The sequence below is a fragment of the Phaenicophaeus curvirostris genome, chromosome 10, assembly GCF_032191515.1.
Source record: "Phaenicophaeus curvirostris isolate KB17595 chromosome 10, BPBGC_Pcur_1.0, whole genome shotgun sequence".
NCBI lineage: Eukaryota > Metazoa > Chordata > Aves > Cuculiformes > Cuculidae > Phaenicophaeus > Phaenicophaeus curvirostris.
In genome coordinates, this window is record NC_091401.1 from 12,115,285 (window position 1) to 12,138,065 (window position 22,781).

Sequence of the window (22,781 nt, forward strand, 5' to 3'; positions counted from 1 at the left end):
ATGCTGTGCATAGCCATGTGCACCAGTACATCACCTGGACTAGAACCATCCCAAGCTATCTCTGATTGAGCTATGTGAGGTAAATAGTTCACCTGGCAAACTTTTGCACTTTTTCTGATGAACGACTTAGAGTGACTGAGCGTTGTTTTGCCAGTTTATTAACCATTTTGAGTTTAGGTAAATGGTCCTGTGAGTCAGCTTCAGAGTGCCAATAGATTGCTGTCTGTGACAGAGGCTTTGTATAAACTTCACACAAGCAAGTAGCTTGCTCAGCTGAGCATCCTTTAGAAAGTTGTAATGGTGGCATGAGCATTATCGTGTAACAATGCTGGTTTTATTTATACCGTTGTGCTGTCTTTGCTTCCTGTTAACGGCTTGGGGCTTTTGTGGGCCAGACTAAACAGACTGTTCTGAGCAGTATCAGAGCTGTTCCTGTTTTTTGTGGATGGCCCCTGTAGTCACCTGTCATGGCTGCTTTAGGGTCTTTACCCTCCTCCATGACTTCTCAATGCGCATCATGAAAACACATCTTGGAGAGGAGAGCTTGTTTTCTGGAGAATAAAGCCAAAATTGTGCATGCCATCCTGACAGCTGAGCAGGTGTGGGCCAAGGGCTCTTCTAACCTGCAGGTATCCTCCTTGCCTGAGAAGAATGTGGCCTTCTGTGGGGCTGGAAGGAAGGATCAGTGTTTTATTTGGAAAGTCATCCTCTCACTAATGGATCTCCTCCAAGAGCTGCTTTTCTATCTTCCTGTTTAAAGACTTCAACTGAAGACCATCACGCTGATAGGTTATATCCTGTTTATTCAGATGACATGAATTCAAATGACACAGAGAAAGGAAAAATTAATGGAATACAGAAAGCTTGCGGGAAGGAGACATGAACTTTTAATGTGGTGTGGTAAAGAGATATGAAATAGGAGTGTTAGAAAATGTTTGGTTGCATCTTTTTCTGCAGGCTGCAAGATTTCTACATAGTTGCAGGAATATTATGGAAGAGGGATAACCCAGTGCTTGGAAGATGAAGGGTTTACTCTGCTGCAGACCTCTTCCTGAGACTATTTACTTCTTCTGGCCCTAGTTGCCCATTTGCAGAGTTGGCATCTCTTTCACTTGGCAGCTGAGGCTGGATGACGGAGAGCTGTTAGCTCAAGGACCCAGATGCCTTTGAACTGTGCTTTCTTATCACAAGCTTTATAAGACATGGCAAGCGTGATCCACTTCTGCTCTTGCACAGCTTTATTGCTGCACAGACCCAGACCTTCAAGATGTCAAGTACTGGGTCATTGAATCCACCTGAGTTAAAACAACTGTCTTACTTCTCCTTTCTTTTAATTATTTTCTTTAATGGGGGTATCCTCAGTGGTCTGCTTTCCAGCCTGCTCCTGTAAACTATCCTGCTGGTGTTCACAGCTGCTTAGCATATCTGAAATGAGTGGTGGTCAAGAATGGAGCGAGGGTGGGCAGTGGATGGCTTCCAGTGTTGATATTCCTTAGCCCAGAGTTGCTGCCAAAATCTGCGTAATGAGGAATTAAGGAATTGCTTGCACAAAGGAGTATTTTGCTTCCCAGGGGGTTTCAGTGAATTCAGCTTCTGGATTAAAGTGCTAATTAACACAAAATAATGCTTAATGCTTCACTGTAAGAGTAACTAACACTGTTGATAGTTGGTGTATAAGCATTATGTATGCTAATGAGATCCCTACATTTGAAAAACAAAGCTGTTGATGCTTTGTGTGTGTCCAGGCATTTTTAATGGGGTGGGAGGTTTCCTTTCCAATGGTAGCTCATGCTTCTGTGAGATTCCTTTAAAACAGAAAGGGTTTTTAGCACTTTGGTGGTTTCTTTTCCCCATGCATTAGCCATTTTTCAGTTCTTGAATTTTGATCAAGGCCTGAGGGCTACTTCTAGCTGGCTTTGGCTTGTTAGTTTACTTGTTTTCAAACTGTCATTTTTCTCTCCAAGGAGATGAAATGCCAAAATTATGTCATTCCTACTTGTAGCTAATAATAGCTTAATCCACAAATAGTTGTAATGAAGTCACTCGTGCCACTGTCAGGGAATAATTTGATCCAAAGACCACTGAAATGAATGAGATTCTTCACTGAGAGCAAAGCAAAGCTTTGAAGCTTTGGGTCCAGCCCTAGGATGTTGTTCCATGTATGTACACATGCATGTGCCTGTGTGACAGTGTTGGGCTGTGCTGCGGACACCAGTTTCATACAAAATCCCTGCCAGGTCTCCCAGCTGAATGTTGGTGAATAGAAGAAGATGCTGTACAGGCAGACAGGAGATGTGTTAGCAGCGCCTAAGGTAGCGGAGCAGTTGCTGTTAACAGCCAGCAACAGACTTTATCCAGGCCCATATTGCTGCTGCTGGAATTGGAGTAGGAATGTAGGTCTCCCAGCTGCCAAGTGCATCTTCTGTGTGGCCAAGGTGTCAGTCACGGTTCCAGAGTAGACAGGGGACTGATAAAATCATAAGCAAAGGCAGGATTGTTGATTTGGTGCAGTAATTGCTCACTGCGCTCTTGTAATCACATTAGAAAATTCAAAGTAATAAGCATGATATGAGACCCTCTCTGTAAGGTGTGCGGGTGCCTAGGCAGGCACGTCACGTGAGTGAAGTCTTTGCCCAGCGAGACCCAAGGGGGAAGAGACGGGTAGGTGCATTGGTAGAGCTGTGGGTGACTTTGTGCAGTGCCTGCTTAACTCTTTTCCGTATACATTCAAAGCAGTTTACTCCAAATGGAAGAAATAATCACAATGAGTTTTTTGCTTTCAAAGGACAAATTTAAAGGATTTAGCTTTTCTGGCAAATGCTTTAATTAAAATGATGATGTCTTTTGCCTGATCGCTGAGCAATTAAACCCTAACCAAGCCCAGAAGAAAGTATTTCCACAGAATGTTTTCAGTGCAATTCCTGATTGAGATTGTTAGAAGCAGTATTATTTACAGAAATCTCATTAACAGATATTATGCCTGTGCTTATGCCCCCATGGCATGGGTGACTGATGCCAAAACTCTCGTGGCCTTCATTCAAAATCAGTGCAAGGTAAATATGGTTTTTGGTACATGTGTAATAAAGTTATCCATATTAGCCTCTCTGGAAAACCAATTGGAAAGTCTTAGTTTTCCTAATGTGTAAGAGAAATCCATTTTCTGTTGATATTTTTAGTGCTAACTTCCTGTCCAGCTCTATTACCTTACACTCTGTACCATTAGCGCTTGCTTGTGTTTCCAGGTTAGTCATGTGATTGCTAAGCATCCCTGCCTGCTTTTTGAATGACTTGTCAGGCAGGAGCCAGAAAGGCAAGTTGTTGCTGCTGACTGCCGGCAGCTGTTTCTCTCTTCCTGGATCCTGACAGATACAACACTAAAATGCTTTCCTCTTACCTCTCTGCGAAGATGATGGGTGTTTGGTTTGGTGCAAGACCCTCTTAGCAGACACCCTGCTCCACACAAACCTCCTATGGAGCTGTAAAAATGTATTACTCTGCAGAAAGCACGCATGTGTGGGAACACACAACAACTCCACTATTGAAAGGCATTTCAGAGCTGCACACTGCTGTTTCTCATTGAGCCGTGGCTGTTTTAGCATGAGCTGGACAAAGCAGTCCAGATTTCTGCATTTCTTTTTTACCGCTTGTTACATTTACAACTCAAATGAGCTTGCAAGGCTTCAGAAAATTGCAAGAAGCAAAAAGATTACAGCTCAAATCCCTTAGTGAGCTCAAATATATGTCTTTTTTGTGGCAAAACACCTCAAGGCAAAGTATTTTAAAAACAGCAGCGCTGATAATGAGAGCTATTAACTTTCCAGATGTTTGCTATTTTGCTACATATGACTTTTTAAAAAAGGTATTTAAACTGATCCTGCCAGTTGTTGTGGATGCCTCTGTGTGTGTGTGTTTTTAATGAACAGCTGGATCTTTTTGAACTGGGAATTTTAATACTTTCAATTCCATGAAACTGGAATCGGAGGCGGCAGCTGATTGTACAAGAGAGGGAGCACATTTTCGCATGTGAATTCAGAAGCAGAGAGGGAGGGAGAGAGAAAAAAGCATTGTAATATTGCATGTGTTTCAGTTTCAGTGGATCAAATCTTTCCTCTATCTGCGTCCAAGCTATTTGGTTGTGATCAGATGATCAGAGCTCAAGGAAGCGATTGGAGAGCGAGCTGGCTGCAGCTGCACTGTAGGCTGTTTTCAGGGACAAGGAGCCACTGTTTTTCAAACATAGCATAAACATAGAAGTTATTTTGTAGGCTTCAGGATGCAGATATGGGTTGTGCTGCCAGCATTGTTCTGCTCCAAGCCTTTCGTTCTGTGGTACAGAGGAACTGTCCACATATCTGCAGGCGACGACGGCAAGAGGAGTTGTCACATGAAATTCTGCCGCTGGATAGTGATGATGAAATGAGCAGACCCAGGACTCTCATCATAATGGTACAGTATATGTTAATTGGCAGAGAAAGGTGACAGAATTATTATTGCAGGTATTATGGGATTATTTTTTCCTTTAAGTATGTATTCATAGAGAGAGAGTATGGACAGGCTATTTGTCACAGTAGGTTTGCTGGCAGATTTGCTGTCTTGTCAAACAGAGCTGAAATGTTACTTTCTAGGTGAAGCTGTGAGCTACACATAAGCTGTATGTAATGTAAATGTTTTATTTAATTGTTGGTGGGGTTTGTTGCTATTTGCAAGACAGACAGCTCTGGAGCCGGTAATGTGGTTATGTTTTATTTCAGACTTGGAATTCCAAACAGCAGACAGCTTGGGAAATGTTTACTATGTCTGTTCATCATGAATTCCAAAACAAATCTAGAAGCCAAACAAAACAAACCCCTTTTACTTGCACCTAGGATGCAGTTGTAATTTATATCTTGTATGCAATAAGCTCCTGTATCTCTTTGTTGCAAACTGTTTGCAGCACTAAAATGTTGGCTGGTTCACTGCTTTCTGGTTTAGTGAGTTGCCTCCATCCTCTCATGAAGGGGGACTTGAACTACTCTCGGTTTTTGAGAGTCTATTTCTTTCTAAATTAAATAGGATTTTTCTTTTTTTTTGTGATGGGAATATAATAAGCACTCTAGGTTTATTAGGAATAACTGACAGGGTTGTTCCTCATTATAAATCACTGTTTCAGAATGAGAAATACACTTAGCAGCTTAGTTACTGCTGTTCCTTACCAAATATACATATGGTGAGCACTTCTAGAACTTTGGAGTGGTTTAAGTTCAAAGTGTCAATGATTTGTTACTGTGTGGCTCTTGCTTGATAAAAATATTATGGCCAGCAGTAGTTTGTCAGGGCACTCGTGTGTGTCATTTGAGTAGTAGCAATTTATTTATTTATATATATATATGTTTTTTTATATATATGCTTTTATATATATATATAAAGTACATTATGATGAAGCCCAATGTTCATCCCTCTGATAACCCACTGTATCTCACAGGGCAGTAACTTAATTGTAAGTGGGTGATGGTAACAGTAGAGAATGTAATAGCTCTCATGAGATCTAGCAATGGTTTGAACAGAGCATTTCTGCTCAGAGCATTTCTGCTCAGAGGTGTGTGGTATAGTCATAGTAGCTAAGACCAAATCTAAGCAGTGCTTTATGTATCAGCTGAGGGTATTATCCAGTGCATGGAGGAGGATAATGGTCATACGGAGGAAGAGGATAGACTTCATCATTGTGAAGCTAGTGTTTAAACTTCTTCTACTTTAAAATCTAGTATCTGGAAAACAAACTTTTTTTCCGCCCCCCCCACTTAATGGCTAAATAAAAGACCTCAACAGCATTTAAACAAATAGCTATCTTCTTCCTGGTAGTAATTTCAAGCATAATGAAGTGAGAAGACTCTGGAGGAAATAGCGATGTGGGAGTATGGCTCATCTGTGCAACTTGCTTCCATACTTGGAAGACAAGGGTAGTCTTGGGAGTTGTGGCAGTACATGATGTAGCAGCATCCCCATACCCAGATGCGGTTATCAGCAGCTTGGGAGAGTGGGTCCTCTGAGAGCTACAGCAAAGGTCCCTGGGCTCTCAGGAAAACGAGGCTTTTCTGCAGGGTGGAGGGCTTTTCTGCAGGGTGGAGGGACCTGCGGAAGCTGACCGCCACCCTGCAGAGCTGGGGATACCAAAGGACAGGCATGCTGGTCAGACTGCCTGTTAACTGCTGCTGGGTGTGGGCTTTCAAGAATCCCCTCCTGGTCTCAAGCACATCAAACCATTGTAGTAACAGTTACTTTGGTTTTTCTACAGAAACAGTTAATGCACTGTTTGTGTTTGTCCTTTTAAATTAGCTGCCCTTCCCTAGGAGATCTGTGTAATCATTTTCTTGCCCTTGGTCCCTTTGAGAAGAGGATGAGTGGCTCAGCCTTGTAATGATGTTGGTGTAGGCACAGGCAGGCATGCTTCAGAGGAAAGCTGCTGGGCAGGGGATGACTTCTGGAAAATGGTTTTCCCTCTCACATCTTTCTTTCCCTTCTGGATGTGTATCATTACTGTGCCTTTTCATTTAGACACAGTTAATTATGTATCTATCTAAAATAATTTGCCATTGAGCTTTGTAGTTAAACTTAGTAATGATGTGGAGACCTGGCGAGTTGAGAACAAAGCGCTTCAGAGCGTTTCTGCAGCAGAAATCAATGGTCCTGTTTTCACCAGAATTCATGCTACTTGAAAGAGCAGCAAGATAAAGAGGGCTGGAGGCTACAGGAGCTTAATAATACATGAGTTATGGTCCTAACAGATTATGTTTTTCCCCTTGGTCTGTTGAAGTTTATGTCTGGATAATACAACAGAGACAACTATGTAGACAAGCAAAAGAGTGTTTAGTTCACAATGTCATTATGTGCATCGTGCAGGTGCCAGGAGCTAAACTGATCCCAGTGAGATTGTTGAGTTTTTGTGTCTGATGGCAGTGAGTGATTGAGGTGCCCGAAGAAAAGAGGTGAGGAAATCCCCAAATACAGACTGTTTGAAATATACTGACATCCCTGAGTGTGATCGCCACAGGCTTTGGGCTCCTGTCAGATGAAGATCAGGTCTTTTATCTTTTCATACCTTCAGATGAAATGGTCCTTCTCTTCTTAGCCTGTATGCCACTGGCTATTCTCTCCCCACTGAGAGTGTTAGCATTTGGTATTGATTTCAGGAGATGTACTATGCCTACTTTTTGAATGGCTTTTTTAAGTCCCCAGGCTCTTCTATGTGTTCTTGCCCCACGTGAAGCGAAAGTAAAATCTCAGTGTTGCCTTGATACAGAAAGCAATCTTGAGGCAGAGAGAACTGCAGTCTACCCTAAAATACTTCCAGTAAGTATACAGTTCTAAAGATATGTGCCCCATTTGCTTGTTAATCTCTGAAAGCGAACGTCCTTGTAGGATGTTCTTCTAGGAATTGTGCCTTTGCTACTAGCACTCCAAGTGGGAGTACTCCCACAAGTCATGGGTGTACTCCGCAAGAAAAGAAAGGGAAAAGGCCCACATACAGCCTCCAGCTATTGCTTAATGGTCACTGTATGAAACCTTTAGGCATCACAGCAGGTTATTTCCAGCTTTTTAGTTCTTGCGGAGAGCAAGAACTCTGTCTTAATTCACAGAATTTTTTTCCCCTTTTCAGTTAGTTTAGAAATCTAGTTTTATCCTTGGGCAAGACAGAATAATAATCAATTTTAGATCTTGGCTGGATCCACAGAAGAGGGAGAGGTGTCAGAAAGACAAAACTGTAAGTTCATTGTCAATGACTGTTTTGAGTAGTCTGCTCTTGGACACAGTCTTGGGAGTTGCCAGAGACAGGCAAAATAGGTATCCAAAGAAAGGCTATCTAGGTGTACAAGTTAAATCAGTGCACTTTTGAGATGCATGCTCAAAATGCTTCTGGGAGAGAAGAAAATTCATAGAATCATAGAATAACCAGGTTGGAAGAGACCCACCGGATCATTGAGTCCAACCATTCCTATCAAACACTAAACCATGCCCCTTAGCACCTCATCCACCCATGCCTTAAACACCTCCAGGGAAGGTGAATCAACCACCTCCCTGGGCAGCCTGTTCCAGTGCCCAATCACCCTTTCCATGAAAAATTTTTTCCTACTGTCCAGCCTAAATCTCCCTTGGTGGAGCTTGAGGCCATTCCTTCTTGTCCTGTCCCCTGTCACTTGGGAGAAGAGGCCATCACCCTCCTCTCTACAACCTTCTTTCAGGTAGTTATAGAGAGCAGTGAGGTCTCCCCTCAGCCTCCTCTTCTCCAGGCTAAACAATCCCAGCTCTCTCAGCCGTTCCTCATAAGGCCTGTTCTCCAGCCCCTTCACCAGCTTCGTTGCTCTTCTCTGGACTCACTCCAGAGCCTCAACATCCTTCTTGTGGTGAGGGGCCCAGAGCTGAACACAGGATTCAAGGAGCGGTCTCACCAGTGGCGAGTACAGAGGGAGAATAACCTCCCTGGACCTGCTGGTCACGCCATTTCTGATACAAGCCAAGATGCCATTGGCCTTCTTGGCCACCTGGGCACACTGCTGGCTCACGTTCAGTCGGCTGTCAACCAACACCCCCAGGTCCTTCTCCTCCAGGCAGCTTTCTAGCTAGACTTCTCCTAGTCTGTAGCACTGCACAGGGTTGTTGTGCCCCAAGTGCAGGACCCGGCATTTGGCCTTGTTAAACCTCATCCCATTGGACTCTGCCCAGCAGTCCAACCTGTTCAGATCTCTTTGCAGAGCCTCCCTACCCTCCAGCAGATCCATGCTTACACCCTGCTTAGTGTCGGCTGCAAACTTGCTAAGGGTGCACTCAATACCTTCATCCAGGTCATTGATAAAGACATTGAACAGGGCTGGACCCAGCACTGAGCCCTGGGGAACCCCACTTGTCACTGGCCTCCAGCTGGATTTCACACCCCGGCCATCCAACCAGTTTTCCACCCAGGAGAGTGTGCGCCTGTCCAGGCCAGAGGCTGACAGTTTCCGAAGCAGAATGCTATGAGAAACTGTGTCAAAGGCTTTGCTGAAGTCCAGGAAGACACATCCACAGCCTTTCCCTCATCCAGCAGCCGAGTCACTTTGTCATAGAAGGCGATCAGGTTAGTTTGGCAAGACCTGACTATTGTGAACCCATGTTGACTGGGCCTGATCACCCGGTTCCCTTGCATGTGCTTCATGATAGCCCTCAAGATCACCTGCTCCATGACTTTCCCTGGCACTGAGGTCAGACTGACAGGCCTGTAGTTCCCTGGATCCTCCCTGCGACCCTTCTTGTAGATGGGCACAACATCAGCCAGCCTCCAGTCCAGTGGAACTTCCCCAGTCTTCCAGGACTGTTGGAAGATGATGGAAAGGGGTTTGGCCAGCACATCCGCCAGCTCCTTCAATACACTTGGGTGGATCCCATCTGGCCCTATAGACTTGTGGGTGTCTAGTTGGGCTAGCAAGGCTCTGACCACCTCCTCTGGGATCATGGGAGCCTCATTTTGCTCCTCTAGCTCCTGGGTTTGTACACTGAGGGAACAACCTTCCTTGCAATTAAAGGCTGAGGGAAAGAAGGCATTAAGTACCTCAGCCTTTTCCTCATCCCCTGTCACTGTTGTTCCTTCTGCATCCAATAGGGACTGTATGGTCTCCCTAGTCCTCCTTTTATTATTTATATATTTATAGAAAGATTTTTTGTTATCTTTCACAGACTTTGCCAATCTGATTTCTAGCTGAGCCTTAGCCCTTCTGATTTTTTCTCTACGCAATCTCACTTCCCTCCTGTAGTCCACCCAAGAGGCATGTCCCCTCTTCCAGTGCCCATAAACATTTCTCTTCTTCTGGATAGAATCATAGAATCATAGAATCACCAGGTTGGAAGAGACCCACCGGATCATTGAGTCCAACCATTCCTATCAAAATATCACTCAAGATCTCTCTGTTTAATCAAGCTGGTTTTCTCCCCTGCCGGCTTTTTTTCCGGAACATGGGGATGGCTTTCTCCTGAGCTACTAGGATTTCCTTTTTGAAGAGCTCCCAGCCCTCATGGGCTCCCTTGCCCTTAAGTACTGTCTCCCATGAGACTTTGCCAACCAGCCTTCTGAAGAGTTCAAAGTCTGCCCTCTGGAAATTTAATGCTACTGTCCTGATAACCACCCTCTTCACTTCATCTAGAACAGAAAACCCTATCATCTCATGATCACTTTGTCCTAGGCGTCCACCTACTGCCACATCCCCCACAAGGCCTTCTCTGCTCATAAACAGCAGGTCCAGGAGGGCACCTTCTCTTGTTGGTTCATTCACCAGCTGTGCAAGGAAGTTGTATTCCACGCACTCCAGGAACCTTCTAGACTGCTTCCTTTCTGCTCTATTGTACTTCCAGCAGATATCAGGAAGATTCAAGTCTCCCACAAGAACAAGAGGCATTGATCTAGAGATTAACACCAGCTGTTTATAGAAGAGCTCATCAGCTGCTTCTCATTGGCTGGGTGGCTGGGTGGTCTGTAACAGACCTGTAACAGGATAAAATACTGTAACTTGAACAGACGTGTTAGCTTGGACTGTCTTTATTCTGTTTTTTGTCTCTGAAAATAGATAGTTGAAAGAGATTTTCTTCTACCTTTTCCAGTTACAGGAGTACAAGAACCTCCCCTGTTGCACAAATGCAGGATGACTGCCCTGCTCTGGTATACAGGCAGGGCTGGGGCGCTGCCTGAGCTGCTTCACAGACCACTCGGGTTGTAAACAGAATTCTAGTATTCTAAAAGCAGTAGAAACAATTAAAGCATGACTTTGAGAATTTTTACTTATCGGATTTTGAAGTTTACTTCCAGAATTGTGTTCCTGATATCTTTTTGTGTGACCTGTATTAATTTTATGTTTTTAGTTGAAATAATTCAGTGCACTCATTTCCTCATTTACCTACTAAAATATGTATTATATGCAAACCAAGGGCTATCAATAGATGGCAGCTTTAAGAATTGTAAGATCTTCCACTCATGACTTAACTATTTTCGTAGGTGGGAATGTGTCTGTGTGTTCCCAAAGGGGGAACTTACAAGCTGCTGACTTACAGCAGCTTTTAGAGGTCAACGTGAGGCTCAACTCTGGGATGCAAAGGGGGTTCTTTCCCTCTGGTGTCTTGGAGAAGGGATTGTTTTTGGAAATACAGGCGACTGGAGGCTACCCAGAGCTGTAAATTCTAAAGAAATATTCAAAACATGAATGTCTTTTAGCTCAAGTCAGAAGCTTCAGTGTGTAATACATTTTTAAGCAACAATAAACATATGTAGCTTTATTTGACCATAATCAACTTCCACTTTGGCACGAACAGAACCAGGCCTAGGTCTGATAAAGGAATAGGATTAGAGTGTAATGAGGAAACACAGTCAACGATGCACAAAATGCAGGTCTATTCCAGAGCTATTCTTGCAACTATCTTGTTACGTTTGTGACTTCTTTGCCTTCTGTGCCTCAAGCTCAATAAATCTGCTGGTAACTGCAAAGCGCTTGCCAGCCTCTTTTCTTCAGTGTGTGTGCTCCAATGAGGTCAGCAGGGCTTGGCAACAGCAGCAGCAGGACAGCGTGAGAAGGATGGTGTCCATCCCTCTTCTTCAGAGCAGTATTTGTTCTTCTGTACTGAAAGGTGTTTGGCTTCCGTACAGGCAGCAGCTATGGCTCGGGGTATGGTTTCTTTATTACCTGTAGGGTGCCTACAAGAAAGCTGGGGAAGGTCTTTTTGCAAGGGCATGGAGTGATAGGACAAGGGGGAATGGCTTTAAGTTGGAGGGGGGAAGATTTAGATTAGACATTAAGAAGAAATTCTTCACAGTGAGGGTGGTGAGGCACTGACACTGAGAAGTCATGACTGTCCCACCCCTGGAGGTGTTCAAGGTCAGGCTGGATGGGGCTGTGGGAAACCTGATCCAGTGGGAGGTGTCCCTGCCCATGGCAGGGGGGTTGGAACTGGATGGGCTTTGAGGTCCATTCCTACCCAAACCATTCCACAATTCTGTGATTCTCCACTATAGAAGAGAACAAGCTCAATATGTGGATCTGGTTTCATGCCTTAGCACACTGCAGTAACATTTAAACTATGCATATGGTTGAAAAAGAGATCGTGTTAAAACCAGCCTTTTTCCACTGAGCAAATCTTCTCCATCTGACTTTAGTAGTCTGAACGTTTTATATTGCTTTCACTTATTAGTGTTTCAGCAATGTGTGTAGTACAACACTATGTGGAATGAAATTATTATCAAACTGTTAATTGAATTCTTATTGCAGCTTATGGAAAGTGTGGACTCAAAATAGTAGTGATGGAAACATTCTCCTACCTAAGAGGAATTTATTAGTTTTTTTTAAAACAGAAGAGAAGCAAGCTATTGATTTGTAAGCAATATTTACGTGAAAGAGTAGGGTATGATTTAAAAGAGCACAGAAAAGTCTCCGTAAGCAGCAGTCCTTGGAAGTGCTTTAGAAAGCCTTTGTGATTTGATTTGTTTGACAGAAATCATGATTTAAGATGCATGCTCAAAATGCTTCTGGGAGAGAAGAAAATTCATAGAATCATAGAATAACCAGGTTGGAAGAGACCCACCGGATCATTGAGTCCAGCCATTCCTATCAAACACTAAACCATGTCCCTTAGCACCTCGTCCACCCATGCCTTAAACACCTCCAGGGAAGGTGAATCAACCACCTCCCTGGGCAGCCTGTTCCAGTGCCCAATGACACTTTCTGTGAAGAATTTTTTCCTAATGTTCAGCCAAAAACTCCCTTGGTGGAGCTTGAGGCCATTCCCTCTTGTCTTGTCTCCTGTCACTTGGGAGAAGAGGCCAGCACCCTCCTCTCTACAACCTCCTTTCAGGTAGTTGTAGAGAGCGATGAGGTCTCCCCTCAGCCTCCTCTTCTCCAGGCTAAACAACCCCAGCTCTCTCAGCCATTCCTCATAAGGCCTGTTCTCCAGCCCCTTCACCAGCTTCGTTGCTCTTCTCTGGACTCACTCCAGAGCCTCAACATCCTTCTTGTGGTGAGGGGCCCAGAGCTGAACACAGGATTCAAGGAGCGGCCTCAGCAGTGCTGAGTACAGAGGGAGAATAACCTCCCTGGACCTGCTGGCCACGCTGTGTCTGATACAAGCCAAGATGCCATTGGCCTTCTTGGCCACCTGGGCACACTGCTGGCTCATGCTTAGTCGTCTGTCAACCAACACCTCCGTCTTTCTCCTCCAGGCAGCTTTCTAGCTAGACTTCTCCTAGTCTGTAGCACTGCATAGGGTTGTTGTGCCCCGAGTGCAGGACCTGGCATTTGGCCTTGTTAAACCTCATTAGCACCTCATCCACCCGTGCCTTAAACACCTCCAGGGAAGGTGAATCAACCACCTCCCTGGGCAGCCCGTTCCGGTTCCCAGTGACCCTTTTTGTGAAGAATTTTTTCCTAATGTCCAGCCTAAATCTCCCCCAGCAGAGCTTGATGCCATTCCCTCTTGTCCTGTCCCCTGTCACGTGGGAGAAGAGGCCATCACCCTCCTCTCTACAACCTCTTTTCAGGTAGTTATAGAGAGCAATGAGGTCTCCCCTCAGCCTCCTATTCTCAAGGCTGAATAACCTCAGCTCTCTCAGCCACTCCTCTAAGACCTGTTCTCCAGCCCCCTCACCTGCTTTGTTGCTCTTCTCTGGACTCGCTCCAGAGAATTGACCTATAGAAAAGCAAAATAACTTGATTAAAGCCTAGAAATCAAAGAAAGAAGCAAACACACTCAAGAAAAAAAACACATTTCATTTTTGTTCAGGTTTTGGCCATCTGCAGCCACACTGCTTTGTGTAATAAGCACATTTATAAACAAATCTATGCACACGCATGCTTGATTTGTCGCGGTTTTGTCTGCAATGCTCTGCCTGCAGTTCTGCTTGGCACTAACTCTGATGGGCTGTAGCAATTGCCAGCTTTCTATGTTTCTCTTGATCATTTTGCTCTTTGGATCTTCCTACAGAGGAAGGTGGGAGAGTTGAGAAAAAATTCTCAGTGACTGGTCTGGGATTCTGGAATTGGGTGAGCTATGGCTGTATTACCCTTAAGCTATTTACATGGTCCGGCGCCCTCATACACCATCAGCGCTGATCTTACATTTATGTTTGCTCTCCTGTGTTTATCACAATATTAAATACTTGTATAAATTATGAAGAAAAGATAAACTCTCAGTAATAATAAAGAGATGAACATAGATTTAAATGCCTAGTGCTAGACACAGGATGAACCATCTAAAATAATGACAATAATTTCTTTGATGTTTTGGAGACTTCAAGAAAATGCTTCAAAATGTATTTCACACAGAATGCCGTAAAGGTATTTTGGTTTATGCTGTCAGTAGACATTGTAGTATCAGAAACATAAAACATTTATATATATATATATATATAGACACACGTATTTGTTACCAGCAGCCTCTAGGTCTATTTTCAGAGATACTCTCTTGTTTTTTTATGCGCATCTTGGGCTCCTTAAGTAGTTCCAGGCTCATAACTCAGTTCAACTAATTTGATTTGAACCTCCCACAGTGAGGTTTTGGTAATGGGATGTGTGACAATTCCTGGCACTCTGCTGACCAGGCTGTTTGGGTAGGTTAACCTCTACAGACATTTAATATCTGCAGAAATGGACTGGAAGCAGTGCTACTGCCTGCTGCCATAGCTTGGGTGAGAAGCAGTCCTGTCCCGCTCTGCCCAAGCTCCATTGCAGGAGCACATCTCAGTTAGTGCTATCACTGTCCATAGCTCACAGGAGATAAGTTGAGGAAGCACAGGTGGTATGATGCAGAAATTCACCTGTGATGCTTCACGTGTGCCTCCAGCACACTCAGGTGTTAGCTTAGGTGCTTTCAGGTGTTACCCACATGCCTGTGGACATCTGCAGCTGGAGCAGCAACCTGCACTGCACATGGCAGCTGAGGAGCCTCTGGCTGAGAGGGTGAGTGGCAGTGTGGTGGCAGCCGAATTTTTCATCTGAACATGTATACACTATCCTTGGCCTAAGCTCTGATAGACTAGTTTGCTCCTGCTGAGTGTGGTGAGCTGCAGCTGGTTGAAGCAGCATGCAAAGGAACAGTAAATTAATCTCACGCTTTCAGAAAATGATATTAGTGCCAGTCTCAGCCCTTGCATCTCACTGTTATTAACTCTGTTGGCTGCAGCACAGAGAGCCAGCCTGGGCATTATTTTTTTGTTCTGTTGAAAGTACTGAATCCTCCATGTAAAGCTGATCTGGATTTAAATGCATATAGCTGGGTCCAGAGTCTATTTCAGACCTTCGGCTACAAATATGGGGATATTGATTTAGCTTGGAAACGACTATGGCAAGAGGTGAGGAAGGGAACCATAAAGAAACCAGGGCCTTCTGACAATGCTAGCGAACCAAAAGTACTGCCAAAGTAAGAGCTGCTGGGGGAAGCTGGAAAGTGAAAGCTGCAAGGAGAAGACGGAGGGCTATTGAGGCAAAGACAATGTGTAAAAAAGGAAGAGTGATGAGAAAGCGATCAGTGATCAGAAAGAGAGAAGTCAAGTGGAAAATGCCATTTCTTCTCATCTGAAATTTATTAGACACACTGTTGTTAAACTTTGCTAAGAACTCGTTTTTGAGGGCAAGCCACCACTGCTCTGTGTTAACACATCAAGATATTCTGATACTGCTTTTTCCTCTCTCCTTCTTATCAAAAGCTTTGTTTTTGCTTCCTGGTGAGTGTACCTCTTCCTACTGATGTTAATCCCTCCTCCCTTGCCCTTCTTCCACCCTCGCCTTCCTAAAGTGGCGAAACATATCCTGCTTTGCCTCTCAGGATATCTGCACTCCATTCCCTTTGTGGGCAGATTGGAAATCCAAATGGAGTGTAACAACTGTTTCTGATATTTCTCACTTACGTAAGGTTTCTTCTTTACAATACTTGCTTTAAACCGAGTTTGAATAAATTTGAATTCCAGTTCAGCAAATTTCAGACAAAAGCCTTTTCCTCAGTTTCATTGCTCATGAGAGACAAAGAGATGTATCAATGAGCCTTTATCTCCATACTTTGTAGTCTCCCACCAATCAGAATCATTTGGGTTTAATGTTTGTGAAATGCTTTTGCTCCAGCAACCTCTGGTCATCAAAGCAGGGTAACCTGGCACAGTGCAACAGCAGTTACTTCACTGCTGCTGAACCATCCCACTGTCACCTGCATCAGAAAGGTAAAGTAAGAAGCAGGTACTGTGACTATATAAATGCAGTATAAAATGATGCGTGATTACTGTGTACTGTCAAACCTAGTGTGGCTGGCATTGGTGATCTTGTCTTTTCCTGTGCATTTCAGGGGGGCTTGTCACCTGATTTCTAAGAACTCTCAAGAGATTCTGACTTTGAGATTATTCCTGAATCATATAAGGTTTTGACACAAGGCGTCACCATTCCATGATTATGACTGTTGCCAATGTGTGGGTGAATGCAGCCTGGTTTCAGGTTACGATACCTCCTGTAGCTTAAGAGGAACTGGGTAAAAACAAGTGAATGATTTTGATGTTCCCTTAGCCAAAGAAAGGTTTGTAAAGGAAAAAACACAGAGTTTCATTTCTATGGCTAAGTATCATTTCAGCATATTTGACTCTATCAGCTAGTAATAACTGGTAGCTTTGCTTTTGTGAGTGAAACAAGAAATGAATTCTCTGCCAGAGTACTCAACTTACTACTGTTCACTGCAGTACTGTTGTGTCAGGAATACAGAAATAGGCACGATGTGTTCAGATTATTTGGAGCAAAGGAAGATGGAGTGTCTAGGAAGTACAGAAAAATTTATTGGTCTTTTAGCTTTTGAATCACTTCCTTGAATAATTAAGGCTTCCAGCTGGAATTAGTGATTAAAGTGAGAACTAGCACAGTGGGGAAAAGATTAGGATTCAACACCAAAAAGCATATCACGTGAATACTTCATGATGTTTTGGGTGGCAAGGTTCTGATGTCATCTTGGGGTGCTATTCCAAGTCAAGTCATAGAATCATAGAATCAGTAGGTTGGAAGAAACCCACTGGATCATCGAGTCCAACCATTCCTATCAAACACTAAACCATGCCCCTTAGCACCTCATCCACTCGTGCCTTAAACACCTCCAGGGAAGGTGAATCAACCACCTCCCTGGGCAGCCTGTTCCAGTGCCCAATGACCCTTTCCATGAAAAATTTTTTCCTAATGTTCAGCCAAAACCTCCCTTGGTGGAGCTTGAGGCCATTCCCTCTTGTCCTGTCTCCTGTCACTTGGGAGAAGAGGCCAGCACCCTCCTCTCTACAACCTCCTTTCAGGTAGTTATAGAGAGCGATGAGGTCTCCCCTCAGCCTCCTCTTCTCCAGGCTAAACAACCCCAGCTCTCTCAGCCATTCCTCATAAGGCCTGTTCTCCAGCCCCTTCACCAGCTTTGTTGCTCTTCTCTAGACTCACTACAGAGCCTCAACATCCTTCTTGTGGTGAGGGGCCCAGAGCTGAACACAGTATTCAAGGAGTGGCCTCAGCAGTGCTGAGTACAGAGGGAGAATAACCTCCCTGGACCTGCTGGTCACGCCATTTCTGATACAAGCCAAGATGCCATTGGCCTTCTTGGCCACCTGGGCACACTGCTGGCTCATGCTTAGTCGTCTGTCAACCAACACCCCCATCTTTCTCCTCCAGGCAGCTTTCTAGCTAGACTTCTCCTAGTCTGTAGCACTGCATAGGGTTGTTGTGCCCCAAGTGCAGGACCCGGCATTTGGCCTTGTTAAACCTCATCCCATTGGACTCTGCCCAGCAGTCCAACCTGTTCAGATCCCTTTGCAGAGCCTCCCTACCCTCCAGCAGATCCATGCTTCCACCCAGCTTAGTGTCGGCTGCAAACTTGCTAAGGGTGCACTCGATGCCTTCATCCAGGTCATTGATAAAGACTGAACAGGGCTGGACCCAGCACTGAGCCCTGGGGAACCCCACTTGTCACTGGCCTCCAGCTGGATTTCACACCATTTCCCACCACTCTCTGGGCCCGGCCATCCAACCAGTTTTCCACCCAGGAGAGCGTGCACCTGTCCAGGCCAGAGGCTGACAGTTTCCGAAGCAGAATGCTGTGAGATACTGTGTCAAAGGCTTTACTGAAGTCCAGGAAGACACATCCACAGCCTTTCCCTCATCCAGCAGCCGAGTCACTTTGTCATAGAAGGCGATCAGGTTAGTTTGGCAAGACCTGCCTTTTGTGAACCCGTGTTGACTGGGCCTGATCACCCGGTTCTCTTGCATGTGCTTCATGATAGCCCTCAAGATCACCTGCTCCATGACTTTCCCTCGCACTGAGGTCAGACTGACAGGCCTGTAGTTTCCTGGATCCTCCCTTCTTGTAGATGGGCACAACATCAGCCAGCCTCCAGTCCAGTGGGACTTCCCCAGTCTTCCAGGACTGTTGGAAGATGATGGAAAGGGGTTTGGCCAGCACATCCGCCAGCTCCTTCAATACACTTGGGTGGATCCCATCTGGCCCTATAGACTTGTGGGTGTCTAGTTGGGCTAGCAAGGCTCTGACCACCTCCTCTGGGATCATGGGAGCCTCATTTTGCTCCTCTAGCTCCTGGGTTTGTACACTGAGGGAACAACCTTCCTTGCAATTAAAGGCTGAGGGAAAGAAGGCATTAAGTACCTCAGCCTTTTCCTCATCCCCTGTCACTGTTGTCCAATAGGGACTGTATGTTGTCCCTAGTCCTCCTTTAATGTTCTCCCTAGTTAATGTATTTATAGAAAGAATTTTTTTATTATCTTTCACAGACTTAGCCAATTTTATTTCTAGTTGGGCCTTAGCCCTTCTGATTTTTTCCTTGCACAATCTCACCTCCTCCCTGTAGTCCACCCACAATGCCTGTCCCTTCTTCCAAAGCTCATAGACCCTCCTCTTCTTTTTGATGTCTCTCAAGACCTCCCTATTCAACCAAGCTGTTTTTTTTCCCCTGCCGGCTTTTTTTCTGGAACATGGGGATGGCTTTCTCCTGAGCTACTAGGATTTCCTTTTTGAAGAGCACCCAGGCCTCATGGGCTATCTTGCTCTTAAGGACTGTCTCCCACAGGACTTTGCCAACCAGCCTTCTGAACAGTCCAGCTGAAGCTGGCTCAGACTGTGGACCATGATCTCCTACACTGAGGTGTGGTAGCTGTAAGTACATGCACACGTTTCCAGACAGAAAGAAACTGATTCCTTGTTTGTTCTGGGCCTCAGTTATTTCACTTCTGCCAGGACTCTTACTTTAAGGTCAGGGAACTCTGTAAATAAATACATATTACAAAGAAAAAAAATCTGCTTTTCTCATCCTGTTAATCCTGTGCCTCTTCAGAACAAAATGTTATGCTCTGTCTAAAGAGAAAACATTTTTGTGCAGTATCTTACTTCTACAATTGCAGTCTGTTAATAATTATTGCCAATTTGTGGTTAGCTTAAAACATAATAGATTCTCTGTGTGTGGTTTTTGATGAAAAATAGCCATTGTAATGTTTGTCAGACTTCTTTCTTTCTGAGGGATCACTCTCAGAAAGAATACACTGTATGGAACCAATTGAATTGAACGCTTCATGCCTCTGGTGTTTGTTTTTCCTCACTTCTCATCTGTCAACTGCTGTGCTCATTTTATTTTCATTAGTATTGATACTTGCTTGAAGATGAGATGGTCAGATTCAGTTCTCAGTTATATCTCTGTAAATCCAGCAGAATAAGGTTTTGACTTAATGTAGTAAAATGGAGCAGAAGTGTAATTCTCTGCTGCTTACATGTTTCTCTCCAAAAATATGAAATCATGAATTTAGAGTGGAAAATATGTGTGGCCTTGCTGGATCAATTGGTGTTTAGCTATGAAACTGATATGTTGAGAGTTGAACATCATGTCACCTATCTGTCAGCTTACTTTGGTGTTTCAATAAGGGTTTGGTGTTCCCTTGATGTTTTCCACAGGTTGCAACTTAGGTGCTAAAATTAGCTCTTTCAGAGGGTAAGCCTTAACAGTAAAGAGACTAGCTGCTGAAATGTAAATTCCTGGAACCAGATGCTCCACTGTCCTTGTTGAGATATTTCTTCTGTTAGTAAATCACTTGTTAACATGTATTGCAGCCATCCCTGTAAGAGATCTCATCTTAATGGGATTACAGCGGAGAGCAAGTTCTTGGGAGAAATGGAGTTTGGAATTATGCCTGTTTTTTTCTCACTTTTGGATGCTTGTGGCTTAAAGGTAAAGAATAAATAGTGTTCATACAGCTGATCTGCACTTACTCTTCCGTGCCTGAGCTCTTTTCCTGCCTTTAACCCATTCTCCCACATGCTTAAGGAGCCTTTTCTCATCTCCCTAGAGCTCCCTAGGAAAAGCAACTAGGCTCAGAGCATCCAGCTGCCTGTCAGGGCTCTCCACCTGCCAGCTGGCACTTGTGCCTGAATTTGCTTATTTAGGCTGTGTGACTCTGCTTTGTCTTTCACTGTGCTTGAGTTCCTCCAGCTATTGACCATCATTAGCTCATTTGATTTTAAGCAAGGGCAAGCCCTTTAGGATGTACAATGATCTAAGCAGTTATCTAAAAGCTTGTTTGTTGCCAGGAACGTACGATTTCTTTGGCCTTACAATCTTGCAGTTGGATCTCCTTTTATCTTTTAGCTGGCCTGTTATGAAAGAAGCTAAGTCCCTAGTTGGCTGTTGGCTACCAGGTGTTACACACGTGCTCCATAACACATCCTCAGATAATGTGAGCAGCAGATGTGTGGAAGATACAGGGCAAGTAATCTTAACCTTGAATAGGGTACATCCAGTAGGAAACATTTACTGAAACATGCAGACTTTTAGTGAATGCATTTTCCAATATTTAAGATAAAGGATATCCATTGCTGTTCACATTGGATCTGATTTTTTCATGATGACCCTTATAGCACCTGGTTTGTTTTTGCTGTCAATGTAGCAAAGGCATCAATTGTGGAAGGACTTCTGATTAGAGTGTTTGTGCATCTGTCACCTGCTTTTGTTCAGTAACCCTCCGACCAAGCAGCTCTGACAGATAGCACGCTCATTCCTCAAACACTTTCTGCTAAATGTTTTAGCAGAATGTATGGAAATGTAGAGAGAACTGATGAACACAGTTGAACTGAAGAATTATTTGGAAATAATAGAAATGTTAACTAACACATGCTTAATTCTGGCTTTTATATTAAAGATAAAAATGAATCCAAACCTGGAATTGTACCAGCGCTTTTGCCTTACTTTTCCAAACCAAACTGAAACTGTAAATATTGATTAATGAAATGTAACCTAAGATGTTTTCACTGTGTAAAGAAGCCAGTTCTTGAAGAATGCACCAAAAAGGACCTGCCCAAATGAAATGTTTGTGAGATGAGTTGACATAAAATCTTGTACCAGCTCCCACTGAGAAGTTTCTTTACACAGTGTTTTTAAGCTGCCAAAAGCTTTTGCACAATCTAAGCGCTTGCCAATTTTCCTTTTTTTAAGTGAAATCAAAGGCAATTTTAAGTTACATGAGCCTGCAAAAAGAATCTGAATTGGTGGCTGAACACTGCTTTTTGTAAAATGCATTCAAAAGACAACTGTATTTCTTGGAAATATTTGCACAAAAGGATTTGCTCCTTGAGTCAGACTGTGTCTGCAGTGTTTCAGGCAGAACAAGGAGCTGAGTGAGGAGGCACTGCAGCAAACTCTGCTTTATTTCCCACCCACATCCTTTCCTGGCACTTGTTTATGCCTGGCTGTAGTGTGTATTTGTAGGAAATCACAAGTTAACCACTTAGCTTCTGATTTCCTGAGTAATTCTTTTATATCCAGCTCAGGTGGTGCTTAATAGTAATGAGTCAGGATTTTCCAGCTATTTCTACAGTAAGAGGGAATTCTCTGGACTTTCCAGAACTTCCAAATTTAAAAAAAAACCAAAAAAACCAAAAAAAAACCCCAAAAAAACAAAACCAAAAAAAAACCCAGAAAAACCCCGAAACAGAATTACCTTTTTTTTTTAAAAAAAAAAAAAAAACTAACCACTTGGTACAGAGTGAGTTTGCCAATGACCTGTTTAGGTTTGATGATAAGGCAAGAGTTGAAGGTGCAAGGACTTGTCTTTGCATGTTGGATACAAAGAGCAAGATGTGAGTGGGGAGAAACACAAGGGCAGGAATATTGGTTTACACTCATCCCATCGGAGAAAATAATCTGGAGAAGGCAAAGAAATTACTATGATTCATCTCTCTGCCTGCAGAGACCGGGACCTGGAAGCTTAAAGCAGCTTTACTGTGTTAAGAATGATGTAGTCTTGGTCCCGCTTTACACCTCACTGGGAAATAGTAAATAAATTGTGCTGTTGATCTGTCCTTGGATAGCAGAATTCCACAGCAGCTTCATGGGAGGAGAGCTTTAATGCTTTGTACAATTCAAAACAGACTTTCTGGAACTGGAAAATCATGGAGAAGGGTGAGGAGGATGAGCAAAGTTAGTTCATGACTACATATGTAGACAAAGACTGGAGCTGGAGTGGCCTGAAAAATAAGTCTGAGGGGATACCCAGGGAAGTTGTGGATGTCCCCTCCCTGGAAGTGTTCAAGGCGAGGTTGGATGGGACTTTGAGCAGCCTGATCCAGTGGGAGGTGTCCCTGCCCATGACAGGGTTGTTAGAACTGGATGAGCTTTAAGATTTCTTCCAACCCAAGCCATTTATAATTCTATGATTCTATATGATGGAAGCCATAAAAATCAAGAATCATCAGAGACAAGTAGGCTTTGCTTGCAGTTTCTCTCAACAAGAGAAGCAAGG

At 43.8% G+C, this 22,781-nt stretch overlaps 1 protein-coding gene across 6 annotated transcripts in view; it reads left to right on the forward strand.

The window, feature by feature from the left end:
• The window catches only part of DOCK10 (dedicator of cytokinesis 10), a 161,928-nt gene that overhangs the window by 19,445 nt on the left and 119,702 nt on the right, over positions 1-22,781 (forward strand). For 4 of the 6 annotated variants that reach the window (XM_069864796.1, XM_069864799.1, XM_069864800.1 and 1 more), the window contains exon 1: positions 4,161-4,446. The exons of 1 other annotated variant lie outside the window; for it this stretch is intronic. In XM_069864796.1, coding sequence (XP_069720897.1) covers positions 4,282-4,446 — 165 coding nt within the window. In that variant the 5' untranslated portion in view covers positions 4,161-4,281. Of the gene's footprint in view, positions 1-4,159; positions 4,447-22,781 lie in introns of those variants that run through there. One more of the 6 variants, XM_069864803.1, reaches the window with a different exon arrangement.